A 13,937-nucleotide genomic window follows, 5' to 3' on the forward strand; every position below is an offset into this window, starting at 1 on the left:
AAAGTCTATAAATACTGGATTTTATTCCCTAAAAAAACAGTACCATTGCCTTAGGAAAACTGTTATCTTTTACTTTTTCTTTCAACATATATATGTTTTTTTTGGACATGATGGGACACATTTACTAAGGGTCCATCGGACGCATTTCCGTCGGGTTTCCTGAATATTTCCAATTTGCGCTGAATTGCCCCGGGTTTTTGGCACATCAGATTGTGGCGCATCGGTGCCGGCTTTCATGTGACACAAATCAGCCGACGGATGACCCGACTGATTCGGACAAACCACGGAATTTAAAATTCAAATTGTGTCGCAAGATCAAGCACTCCCATACACTGGGAAGAAGAAGGTGAACTCCGGGGGACCTGAGCGGGGAAGCGACACTTTCAAGAAATCGGGTGCACGCTATAAGTGATTCGTGGCAGCTCCGAATCCTCGTCGGACATTTCGGATCAGCGGCGGGTACGGGTAAGTAAATGTGCCCCGATATGTTGTATTATTGGAGTACACGTTACGTTTAATTTTTTTTTTCTTTTTTATCACTTTTTTGTTTCACCATCCATTTGGTAATATAAGTCATGTTTTTATATTACTATATAGATGTTTTTCTTTAAGTTTTAAGTAAACAAATTAAATATATATTTTTTTTATGTGCAGTATTTTTGGGTATTTTTGTAGAGAAAACTTTTTTAATAAAAAATGACTGTAAAAAGAATTTTCTCTCCAACCAGAGGAATTGAAGCTGTAAACATCTGAGGCGTTGGAAAATTTTAGATAGGAATTAGGGATGAGTGGTCCTGTTCAAGTTTAGGAATGGCCGAACACCCATTGTTAAGACCCCCTGGCAAAGCACACCCTGGTGGTCCACAGACATTTTCTCAAGAATTGTTGCTCCCCATGACATTAACGGGGAGCACCAATCATAGGATTTGAGAAGTTAAAACCCACAGATTATGGATGTTACCCATGGGGGGGGACCCAAATGTCTGAACCCGAACTTTTAGTTTGAAATTGAAGTCATGAAGAAAACCAAAAAAAAAGGGGCCTCGCTCTGACATCATCATATTAAGCTCAGGACAAGAAGATCTTCAGATTTTATTGTTTCCACTATCACCTCAGTCCTAGGTTATAATGGTCACCTCCCTTTATAAACCCCTCCCTGAGACCATCCCATTTATAAGTAGAGATTGGCCCTGAAGTCGTGGTTAGAGATGAGAGAACATACTCATAGGTTCATAGATTCAGAAGGAATCTGATATTTTTTTAGGCATCAAAGTGAATCGGAATCTTTTCTGCTTCACTTTGGACAAATTTTTCCAAGGGCCTGTCCCTTGTCCAAAGTGAAGCAGAAAGGATACGGGAAAAAATTATTTTAATAAATGATGAAACATTTTCATGAACATCAGGACAAGAGAAGCAAGATCGGTCCAAACCAATTCGGAACCAAACCGAATCTTTTGAAAAAGTTTGGTGGAGCTTCAGTGAGGTGAGTCTTGGATGATCTGCTCATCTCTAATCCTGGTCTCAGAACACGATGTATCAGACTTATACTGTAGATACCACATGGAACTCGTACTGGAATAGGCAGCAAGCTTCAGACCATAGGCGTCTGTACTCAAGAACTTCTCCGATAACCCAATCCCAGATCTCTCATGCTCAGGGAAGAGCAGATCCTTCTCAGTCAGTTGAAGCCCATTGGACCGTAAGAAGCTGTAGGCCAAAGGGAAATGGGAAGAATTTGAAGCAGTGATGATCTTCTTAGCGTCCTCAAGGAATTGGGACGTCTGTAGTTTAGCTAACTCACAAGACCCAGGACCTGGCGAAAAAAAACATAAAATTAAAGGGCACAAGGGTATTTTTGAATTAATAAAATATATTAATGACCTATTAACACGTATATTCCCTGTCCCCCGATTATTCTACTGTTCCACCACCATATGGAGAATGGAGGTGGTGGGAATGAATAAGATGCATTTTCAATGAAAGTTCTTGGAATTTCTCACTTTTTAGATAGAAATAGTCTAGACAATGCAAGGTGATGGTGGAGTGTTGTCCCATATCAGATACAGGCAACAAAAGACCTTGTCCTAGTCCTGAACCAAGACTCTAATTAATAACCAGAGGGTATTGTTCCATTTTCAAACATATACAATATAGTTGTAGTGGAAACATCATTTCTCTAGCAATATGTTCCATTGACTTCTGAAAAGAGATTGACTTGGTTGATCTGGTTTAGGATGTCAACAAATATAAGAATCTGATCTGGTATCTAAATATGTTTAGGCGTCTAGATGTAAAAGTTTTTTCCAAAATTAAAGCAGTCTTGATTCATCCATATGAATTATATATACACATAACGTACATTATAATATGTACATATAATGTGTATGAAATTAGTGGCTTCTGAGTTGAAATGAGTAGACTTGACGTTCAAGTGTGGGTTTGACCACCTGACCCGGACATATTGGTGGATTGGCAGCCGAAAAGACAATCTGACAAATGGACGCCCCTAACATCTAGCCATGGCTATGACCGGCCAGGGGTGTCTCCAATCAGATGTGTCCCCCCGGCTAATTACAGCCATTACTAATTGCTTGGGGCGTCCGTTTGGATTGGCTGTTCAGTTGCCAGTCGGCCATGTCAGGACATATTGCCAAACCTGAACTTGAACGTTGGGTCTACTCATCTCTAGTTCTGATACATAGAGCCCCTAATGACCAGCTTATCAAAATAGAAAAAGCTAAATTTAATGAATTGCATTACCAGGTAGAGCCACTTTACAAAGCATGGTGCTGTTCTTCGAGCAGTGGGCACTAGCTGATACATAATGGTGCCAAGTATAGGGCCCCACTGATCTGACGTTGATGACCTTTCTCATGGATATCCTAGTTTAGTCCATGAGACCCCCTGTATCACCTTTGCTACATTATACCAAGAAGACTTCAGGTCTACGGAGAAGTAAATGGACCAAATGTAGCTGAGAACCACTGCCCTAGAACCTAAAACTTTAGAGGCTCAATATAAGACTGGATTCAGTTTTTCGATGGTCCCTTCCCAACTACTGAGTTTCAAAATGACTTCCAGTTATCTGAACATCTAAGTACAAAGATGAATATGTGGCTGATCTACAAACCCTATGTCATAGCTCCTTGGTTCATAGAGTATAAATGCTGCAACTTACATTTTGGGACCTTGTTGGGTGGTGTTTTGGTTCCTTCAATTTGTTTGCCATCCATATTCACACACCAACATCTGCGTGTGTCTAGATGTCCAAGCGGTGTGGAAAAATCACTATATGACCCCGGATAGTAGGATAGGCTTCCACTTAACAGTCTCCAGAAAATAAACGGGTTCAGCAGAATGTTATCGGATAATAACATGGACACATTGCCCTCCAGGATCTCTTGAGGTACATCACCAAAGAGAGAATATTGGGAGAACACCGGGAAAACATTCTGATGGCCATTGTCGTAAAGGGTCTGCACAAAGACAGAAAAACTTTGAGAAGAAGATTCCTTATACTTCAGAAGGACCTTCAGGGAGTCTGTGAATGAAACAGTTCCGGTCAAATTGGTCCACCTCTCATATAACTGGAAGGCTTGCTCCATGGGGCCACTGCATTGGATTGCTCTCCAGTCTCCTTCCAGGGAGCATTGGGGGATGTAGACTTCTAATGAGTCAAGCGGTGGAGTAGGCACCAAAAACAAAGACCTTGTGACCCGAAGAAAAGCATCACTGGCAGCCAACTGGCAATAACTTGGACCTAAAATAGGCAAAACACAGTGCAACATAGTCATCATCAACTTTTTTCCCCTTGCTCCCCCCAAAAAATTACTTTTTACAACTTAAGATCTAGAATACATTTCTGTAGAACATTAGATGTAGAAAGACATAGAACAAAAGTATATTCATTAGTTGGAATAGAAAACACTTACATTGAATATTTTCTCCTGAAAATTTTTGAGTTCCTGGAATAACTTTGCCCTCTAAGTCGACACAGAAGCAATGTTTGCCTGCACATTGCACCGTCAAAAAATTTCCTTTCTGGTCACAGGCCGGAATATAGATGTCCGCGCCTGCTGGTTGGCTTCTCTGTAAAGCTATTTGAGTCTTCTGCTCCTTCAAACACTTCGATGGGCATAACGGTTGTTGATTCTGTGTTCTCGTTCCTTGAATTTCTCGACCTTGTTCATCAGCACACCAACATTCAGACATACTGCACTGGGTTTCTTCATATCGGCCGTCCTTGGTACATGATGGCACAAATACCCCTTCTGGTCTCTTCTCACAGGCTTCAGATTCCATCAGTATCTTCACTGCTTCATAAACATCTTCAGCAATGTAAGATGGGATGGACACCACATCTCGGAGAAATGTGGAAAACTCTTTACGTTCCAAGATGGACTCCAGGTACTCAATGCGGTTACGGTTTTCTTGTAGGTTTACTTCACGCCCAAAACTGGATAAAACTGACTGGTTCAGGTTAAAGTCTGGTTTTGATGAGTTTGAGGAATCTCTCGTCAAGTAAGAGTCATCTTTCGATGAAAAGAGTTTTGCAAGTTCCTTAAAGTTTCCTCCACTGTACTGTCCGGTTAAGCCAATCTGTTGGAACAAATTGCTAAAACTAAATTTGCTATTGGTACCCACCGCACTGGTGAAGTTAAATGAACCCAAATTTTTTAGAAATTTTCCGCCAAAAAGGGTCTGTTGAAACTTTTGGGGGTTGGATGTGAATTGTAGAGCAAAGTCTACTTGCGTTTTGGAGGAAAAGAGCCCAAGGACTGTATTAGCAAGGAAGGTTTTGAGCTGAATCTTCAAGTCTTCTGCATCTTGACCGGCCTCAGCCAGCAGACCAGAATTCAGAAATGTCTCCACTAAGTAGGATGGGCAAAATCTTGAGCTTATTTTTGTTCCTGACTCCTCTTCTTGAGTAAGAAACAAACTTTTTTGACCAAAGTGACCTGAAGGTCCATATAACAGGGTGGAGAGCGCCTGTCTTCTTCTAGTAGAACAATCTTCATAATTATCTACAAGAGTAAAAAAAAACTGATATCTTAGACATCCAGAATAATCTGACATGACATGAAAAAGCTTTGCTGTGTAGACTGAGACACAGTCAGCAGAGCCAGGTCAGTATGAAATCTAAAAACCAAATATTACAGTAGAGATGAAGCCTCTCACCACACTTTGGTGCGTCTCTCATGACACGTGATCCAGGGATTTTCCTTCCATTGTAATCCACGCACCAGCATTGGCCGCCTTGTTGGCATTGCACAGACTTATAACTCCCATCATCTTCACAAGATGGTACGTGGACATCCCCCATCTGTGTAGACGTAAAGCGCTGGACTTCACAAGCTGTAGGACCTGGAGGAGAAATCAGAGACAAAATACTAACGAGACGTGTGTCATATACAGAAGATTCTCAGCTTGGTCCATATCATGGTCAAGACTCATAAGATTTAGGACTTATGCAAAACTCTAACCCAGAGCTGCAGCTTCCACAGTATGGACACAGCTTCATCTCCATTATCCCAGTCTGAATCTACTACCCAGCCGGTGCCTTATCCTGCAAACCACTCTCCACCACTACTCCAGTACCAGAATCCAGATCTGCTGTCTGACTGTTTAGGCCCGTTGCCTGATAACTATTGTTCAATAAAGAACTGAGAGTTGATTTGCACAACGTTGCCTCGGTCTGATCCCTGGATACGGCTGTTACCACCACGGGCTCCCCATCCATTACCCAGGGATTAATCTCACAGACACTCAGGGGTTTCCTCAGGGAGAACCAGCACCACAGCCTCTCCCTCCTTATTTCTTGCACACACCACCTGCTGGAGACCTGCCCGGCTGTAGGTCAGCCCTCCGGTCCCCATACCAAGCACCGTGACACCAGCGTGCCAAGGCCGCAACCGCCAGCCACTCAGATTTTCTGGGCTCAGGCTGCCTCCAGGCCCCAGGAAAAGGCTAGGCCCCGGTGGGGGGTGTTGCACTTACATCTGAATCTTCCTGAGGTGATTAGTTGGACACCCAAAAACCTTCTCTGCAGCATACGATAGATGGCCGATTCTGGGAATGAGCGTGAAGAGGGGAGTCCTGAAAATACGGTGTCATAGATTTCATCCAGGAGCATCTCTAGCCCTGAGTGGAGGAGACATGGGACAATATAATGATGATAGTTATTGTCACATAAGAAGAATAAAGTGGAGAAGGAAGAGCAAGAAGATGGGACATGATGTCTCCTCCCTCTCTGTGCGGTGAGCATGCCCACTACATGATAGGCCCCACCCCCTCTAACTCACCGGTGCCCTCCAGTTCCCGCCCTAGGGCGTCAGCGCAGTAACAGTACCCAGACACCTCGGGGAAGGATTCTCTAAGAGACTTAAAGGTCTTGAATGTATCTGGAGACCTGAAAGGAAAAGGAACATCATGGAACCATCTGATCATCCAGTCACCTCCATCCTAATTATCGGTAGTAGGCGGAGATATCGATAACGACGAGTCTATTGCGTCTGATTAGTTAGACAGTAGAGTGAGGGGCGGGGTTATGTAGTTATATTAGTGATGTCATAAGGTGAGGGGGGAGGTTGATCTGGACTGATGATGTCACTGTGCTGTGAGAGGGGAGAAGGTCCATGGGGACTCTAATCCATATCTATAAGACAAAGACTAATACAAGCAGTCCCCGGGTTACGTACAAGATAGGGTCCGGAGGTTTGTTCTTAAGTTGAATTTGTATGTAAATCGGAATAATATTTTATAATTGTAGATCCAGACAAATTTTTTGTCCCGGTGATAATTGGAGTTTCAAAATTTTTTGCTGTAATTGGACCAAGGATTATCAATAAAGCTTCATTACAGACGCCTTACAGCTGATCATTGCAGTCTGGGACTATAGTAACATCCAGAGAGGTCACCAGAGGTCACAGGGGGCAGAGGGGTCCGTCTGTAACTAGGGGTTGTCTGTAAGTTGGGTGTCCTTAAGTAGGGGACCACCTGTATACAGTAGATTTGCTTAAAAATGGGTGACAAAAAGAATCTCTTGTCTTGTCGCCATCGCCAACCCCTAATCTTTGCATCTCTATGGCCACCACTGGCATTATGGTCAGTCTTTTTGGCTCCCTACTGTCAGGAGGGCGGAGCTCCATCCAAGGACCACAAAGTGTCAATCTTAATATTCCATTTTTTTATGACTTCCACTGTTCTCCATATGACACCACCATTTCATCGCAATCGCTATTACTTGATGATACCATGAGGGGGTGTCAATCCCCCCAATATGGCGGCACGCACACATCAGCGCAAAAATGTGAGTGCCGTTTTTCCTTGTAGCACTTAAAAGGCAAGATCTGTACTTGCATCTGTTTTGTATGGACAGAGCTCAGCCGTGTACCGCTCCATACAACCTTAGGAACACTGTGACGTACTATTCTGTCTTGTACCATTAAGGGGTTAATTTACGTAAAGGAAATCTACCATCAAAATACAACCAGAGACACTTACACATAGAACCAGGCTCCGTGGCTGTGGTATCTTCTATTATCCGTTATCTATAGCCTACTTACTTGTAAAATCGAGATTTACAATTATGCAAATGAGCCAGAAGGGCTCTGGGGGTGTTATTAAAGCCCCTGCGTGATGTAGCTTCACAAGCTGTTAGAAGAATTTCTCCCCTTCCACTATGTGACATTTCATCAGGCAGAGGGAGAGGGAAGTGCTGAGGGAGCAGGGGAAGGGGGACAGTGTAACAGCCTGTGAAGCTACAGCACAAAGGGGTTCTGGTAAAGCCCCCCAGAGCCATTCTAACTCATTAGAATACTTGTAAAAGAAGGAAGGAGGCCATGGATAGCATGGATAACGGTGTCTGGATCTATGAGTGTCTCTGGTTTATCATGATGGATTATGAGTAGATTTCCTTTAGAGGGCATCTACCACCAGGATGAAGGACTGTAAACCAAGCACACTGACATCCTGGTGTGTGCCCCATCTGTCTTTTAGGTTTTTAAAATTATGCAAATGAGCCTTAGGGGCCCTATACATGTTAATTGAGCCCGGAGTCCCTCCGGCTGATTTGCATAATTTTAAAAACTTTTTTTTCTTAGAAACCAAAGCATAAGAAGCTAAAAGTAGAGTGGATCCTGCCAGAGGGGGCACACACCAGTATGTCAGTGCGCTTGGTTTACAATCCATCATCCTGGTGGTAAATTTCCTTTAAATAATATTTTTTTTGCCATTAGATATGATGAGTTATACTCTGTAATGTAGTTTATACAAAATTGTGTTTCTATTTTGTGTAAGTAAAACCCTAAACCACCAGAATAATAAATTCCTCCCACGACAAAAAAATCTCAACAATTTTAACAAAAAAATAATCATTAATCTCAGAAGTAATTAGCGAGAAGAAGGAAGCGAATGTTTAGTTTGTGATACACGAGATCCGCATCGCTTCCCCCTCGTCCTGAAATCTCTGGAATAACCACAAATCTCCCACATAGTAAAAGAATGTGGAATCCACCAAAACAACAGAATAAACAGTCCGTAAATCACAAGGTTTCGCAATAATATAAATTCCTCTATTACATTAATAGAAATCTGAAATAAATATCACGTCCTTCGTCTCCAGATTATGTAATATTCCAGGGTCACGCCCCGGCCTGTACAGCGCACACTATACCCTGATATTGTCTGTGTTCTACTATTGACTTGTCAGCTTTGCTGTATAGACTGGGGCAGAGTGAGCAGAGCCAGGAAGTTCTACACCCACCAATCCTATATCAGGGATTTCACTCGGTAACTCTTCAATAAACTTTACTTCTACAAGAAACTGCAATGACCAGAACGAGTTTCACAGAACCACTAATTTCTGCAAAGTTCATTGAAAGGAGAGGTACCACCAGAATCCTACAGAACCCCTTCAGTATCTCAGATTTGGTTCTGCTGTATTGTACATAAAGTATCAGGTGTCAGTTACTTTTCTAACTTGTGAAGCTTTGTAGCAGGTGACTGCACCCCTGATTCTGCCTCCCATCTTGCAGCAGGTGGTGCCGCCTGAGGCAAGAGGCTCAACTAGCCTCATGGCTGGTGAACCCCTGCCTTGTAGGTTTCTATTGCCTATATATATTCCATATATTTTCTCTTTATCATCTCTTGCCTATATCTGCAAAGAGTTTGTAGGTTCTCTCCGTGTTTGCGTAGGTTTCCTACGGGTTCCTCCGGTTTCCTCCCACACTCCAAAACATACTGGTAGATTGATTAGATTGTGAGCCCCATGGGGAGAGGGACCAATATGACATGCATGTGCAGCACTGCATAGACTGTAGGCGCTATATAAATAAAGAATTATTATGAATTATTATTACTGTGACATTGGTCCGTCATCCTTGTACCCTCTAATCCACCCTCAATTCTGTTTCGGGGTCCATCCACCTCCCTCCTTGATCCAGGAGCAATGGTAGATAATGTTATGCATTGCTGATATGTTTTCCTATTTTTTGGGGTGTAGTGTTTGCACATATGATGTATCACCTGTGGAATGTTCAGAGATATCTTCCTCTTTCGATGATACTGCTGAAGGACCTGTGGTCACATGGTTGGACCTGCAGGTCCTCAAATCAATTGTACTGATCTATGAAACATTCAAATACTAAACCTCTCCGAATTCATCATTCAAGTCAGAAGATTCCCAATTTGCGCCAACAAGCCAACAATTCCCACCCTGATCGTTACCAAAATAATGATCTGTTTTGACTTTTGTAAAATATTTTCAGGGTTATCCGAAATTTTTTACCCCTAAAACTACAGACAAACCCTCCTACTCCGGCTGATAACCAGTGTTGATACGTTTCAAATTCCACCAGATCTGCATTTCTCATGGTGCCATTTTTAAGCCACGCCTCCAATCTACCCATGAATGCCCATTTTTATGCAAGTTAGCCCATGGCACCCGCCTTGTGGCCCAGGAAATGGGCTGGATCTGAGGCTTTGCTCTCCACACTGTGATAGACACGTGATACGGATTCATTGGCTTGTGATGGGATGGAAAGTTCTTTACCTGCTAAAACTGGTGACAACATCAAACACCATCTGGTCCGTGGTATTCACCAGTTTGCACTGGACCGGGAGGAATCCTCCGTCCTTATCGCACTGAGGGGGATTCTTCTCTCCGACATCGTGCAGGATCCGGCGATCTCTAACCGCACATCTCTGTGGACCTGGAAAGTTACCAAAAAGTTCTCGTATGCAGGACCCACATAGGTGCCCAGTTATATCAGATCACTATGCTCCTGAAATACTCTGTGCTGCAATGGGCTGCTGTTTGCCCGATCTACATTTCAGTGGTCGCTTTTACACTTTCACGTGTTTCATTTCCACCTTCAAAATCAATGCATTTATTTCATGCAAGATACAAGTCATTCCCTGCTGCAAATTCAACATACTTATCTCCTGCTGTCCGAATAGTCACCCCCCTCTCAGCAGTCGGACAAGTCACTTTCTCTTGCAAGATCAATATACTCATCTACTGCTGACAGATAATTCATTCCCTCCTGTAAGAGGAATATACTCTCCTCATGCTGTTAGAGAAGTGTCCCCTGCAAAATCAACATCGTCCCCTCCTGCTGTCAGACAAGTCGCTCTCTCCTCCAAGAGTAACATAGTCATCTCCTGTAGAGACCAGTTACTCTCTACTGTAAGGTCAATATATTCCTCTGCTGCTCCCAGGAGAGTCACTGCCTCCTGAGGGACTAACATACTCTGCTGCTACTGCTGAGACAAACTGCTGAATCCTGCTGTTAGGTAAGTCAATTCCTCCTGTAAGGTCAATATATTCCTCTGCTGCTCCCAGGAAAGTCACTGCCTCCTGAGGGACTAACATACTCTGCTGCTACTGCTGAGACAAACTGCTGAATCCTGCTGTTAGGTAAGTCAATTCCTCCTGTAAGGTGAACATAGTCATCTCCTGCTGCCAGACAAATCACTACCTCGTCCACACTTTAATCTGCTGTAGTAACTTTCCCCTGTAAGAGGAACATATTCATTCCCTGCTGCTAGACAAGGAGACCCTTCCTGTAAGGTCAACATACTCTGCTTCTGCTGTCAGAAAAGTCACTTTGTTCTACAAAGTAAAACTATTCATCTCATGCAGTAAACCAAGGCAATCCTTCCTGCAAAAAAACATCCTTGTCTCCTGCTGTTGTTACAATTGCCGTGATTGGAGGAAATCGGAGGAGTGAGGACCTCCCAGGGGCTTCTTCATTTCTAACATAACACTGTAAGGACCCTGTATCGTTGATTCTGTAGCCCTGTGAGACTCACACTGCAGTGGCGCCCCCTTCTGGCGGGTCCCATAGATCTCCATGCCCTCGGTGTCCACACACCAGCACTCGGCCAGCTGCTGGTCACATTGTACAGACTCATAGTCGCCCGAGTCCTGGCAGCGAGGGGTGAAGGAGGTGGAGCTGCTGTTCAGGTATCCGCCCAGGAGGATCCGCTGCTTCTGCAGCCGACAAAAAGATAAACCTGAAATACAGAAGGAGAAATGGATAAAGGAGAAGGGAACCTGCAGCATCCGACTAATAGGATGTGTGATAGTAATGGGGGCACAGTATACACCTCCCCGATTATAGGGACCTTCAGTCTATCTATTTATGTGTCTATCAAATCTCATATTCATGTATCCAACACGTGTATCATGTATTTATTTCTTCTATCTATCTATCTATCTATCTCATATGTATCTCCTATCCGCAACATCCCCCACTGGGTTGTAGCCTTTTCTTGGGGCCTGGAGACAGCCGGGGCCCAGAATACCGGAGTGGCTGGCGGTTGCGGCCTAGGCGCGCTAGTGTCATGGTGCTTGGTATGAGAACCGGAGGGCTGTCCTACAGCCTGGCAGGTCTCCAGCAGGTGGTGTGTGCAAGAAATATGGAGGGAGAGGCTGTGGTGCTGGTTCTCCCTGGGGCAACCCCTGAGTGTCTGTAATATATGTCCCTGGGTAATGGAGAGAGCTATTTTAAGGTGACAGTGCTACCTGGGACTACTGGAGGAGTGGGAAGTGTGGACGGATCTGGATTATCATTGTAGCTCCTGCTCCGGCCCTTACAATTCTTCCTGTTTATGGGACCCTGGGGGGAAGCTACAATGATCATCCAAATCTCTCCTATTTTCTGCTTTATTGGTGTCCCCAGGGGCTGATATCAATGAAAACTGTGACAGAGAAGGGAGTATAAATCACTAATTACATTTCTGTGTTGGCAATTTGTTATAAATAAGTGGGACTTGGTTGTAGTTTGGGCACTCGGACTCTAAAAGGTTCCCCATCACTGGTCTAGACTATGAGCTTAATGGTTGTCAGTGGGAGGATTTTATGTAACTAAGAGCATTACTGTTGCACAGTGACACAGGCTCCATGCACTGGTATATAGAGAGGGGTCTTCTTTTTATCTTATATCTTTCTATCTATCTATAAACCTAATAAACAGCACAGGAGAAATGACGACTACAGGGGCGTTACTAGGAGATGCAGGACTTCCCCATAGCAGACTTCTGAATGAGACCCCCTTCCCCTTAAAAATATACATATTACACTCATATATACACACATTGATATACCCATATACATACACATGCAGTTCTTCACTCATACACACATATAGAGAATAAACACATCAAATATACACACACAATGGGGGACATTGATCATCGTTTTTTACTGTTTTTCGTGGGGTTTTTTGCGCAAGCTTTTGGCGCAGTTAGTAAATTTGGCTCTAATTTGTGACTTTTTTGGGTGCAAGGAAAAGTCCGGCACTTAGTGGTTCTGAGTCCCTGCGCCTTATCTGACATGGTAAGAGGCTGTTATACAGATGTTTGTGCAGTATCTATCATAATCAAAAAAGTCGTAGAAATACACCTACTCTAAGCAGCTGCACTCGAAAAAAAAAACTCCCTTTTCATTAACGAAAATGAAGAATTCCCTCCATGCAACATATAAAAGCGCAGTTTTAAAATGTAAAATTTCTCCAGTAACGACTTCATCATTGTCTATGGGATCATCTCTGGGAGTGATTATTGTCTATGGGATCATCTCTGGGAGTGATTATTGTCTATGGGATCATCTCTGGGAGTGATTATTGTCTATGGGATCATCTCTGGGAGTGATTATTGTCTATGGGATCATCTCTGGGAGTGATCATTGTCTATGGGATCATCTCTGGGAGTGATTATTGTCTATGGGATCATCTCTGGGAGTGATTATTGTCTATGGGATCATCTCTGGGAGTGATTATTGTCTATGGGATCATCTCTGGGAGTGATTATTGTCTTATTGTACAGATCTGAGAATATTATCAGTCTCCATTTACTGTACATTATAATAAAAAAGGAAAAGACTCATTTCCATCTCTGTAACTTTTAGCCCCTGCAGTTACATCATAATGTGCTCCGGACATTGTACAAGCTGAGACTTCGGGGGACATTAATCATAGGGGGGTCTCAGGTTCGCCTATTTTTGCACCTGGTTTGTTCTTCTTTTTGGCTCCTGATCTATGATGGATCTAGTTCTGCCCTAGTAAATGCACTTTGGAATTGTCTCATGTCCCATTCATTTGCGCCTAAATTAGCGCCAAATTTGTCTCAAATTGTTAGATCTCATTTGTGAGCAATAATGAAAGGAGACTGAGAGAAGGTGACAGAACGTTCAGGGCTTCATCTCTGCACAAAAACCCATCATTGTGATGTAACTGCAGGGACTCAGGCCCCTCCCACACTTGCGTTGCAGATCACGTCAGAGTTTGATCAGGGTGTGATCAGGGTTTGGTCAGTGAAAAACGCACATTTTTCATCAGAGTGCAATCAGTTTTCAGTCAGAGTTTGTTCAGTGTCTCAGTTTTTCACGCGCGTTTTCAATGCAATTTTAATGCGCTTTTCACGTGCATGATTTG

At 43.3% G+C, this 13,937-nt stretch overlaps 1 protein-coding gene across 1 annotated transcript in view; it reads right to left on the reverse strand.

Annotated features, from left to right (window-relative positions):
* The window catches only part of TG (thyroglobulin), a 136,922-nt gene that overhangs the window by 118,574 nt on the left and 4,411 nt on the right, over positions 1 to 13,937 (reverse strand). Inside the window, exons 4-11 of the mRNA XM_072154600.1 lie at positions 11,314 to 11,517; positions 10,052 to 10,211; positions 6,303 to 6,409; positions 5,998 to 6,141; positions 5,179 to 5,364; positions 3,933 to 5,024; positions 3,179 to 3,760; positions 1,574 to 1,813 (exon numbers count right to left, since the gene is read on the reverse strand). Coding sequence (XP_072010701.1) covers positions 1,574 to 1,813; positions 3,179 to 3,760; positions 3,933 to 5,024; positions 5,179 to 5,364; positions 5,998 to 6,141; positions 6,303 to 6,409; positions 10,052 to 10,211; positions 11,314 to 11,517 — 2,715 coding nt within the window. The remainder of the gene's footprint in view (positions 1 to 1,573; positions 1,814 to 3,178; positions 3,761 to 3,932; positions 5,025 to 5,178; positions 5,365 to 5,997; positions 6,142 to 6,302; positions 6,410 to 10,051; positions 10,212 to 11,313; positions 11,518 to 13,937) is intronic.

This window comes from Engystomops pustulosus, chromosome 5, assembly GCF_040894005.1.
Source record: "Engystomops pustulosus chromosome 5, aEngPut4.maternal, whole genome shotgun sequence".
NCBI lineage: Eukaryota > Metazoa > Chordata > Amphibia > Anura > Leptodactylidae > Engystomops > Engystomops pustulosus.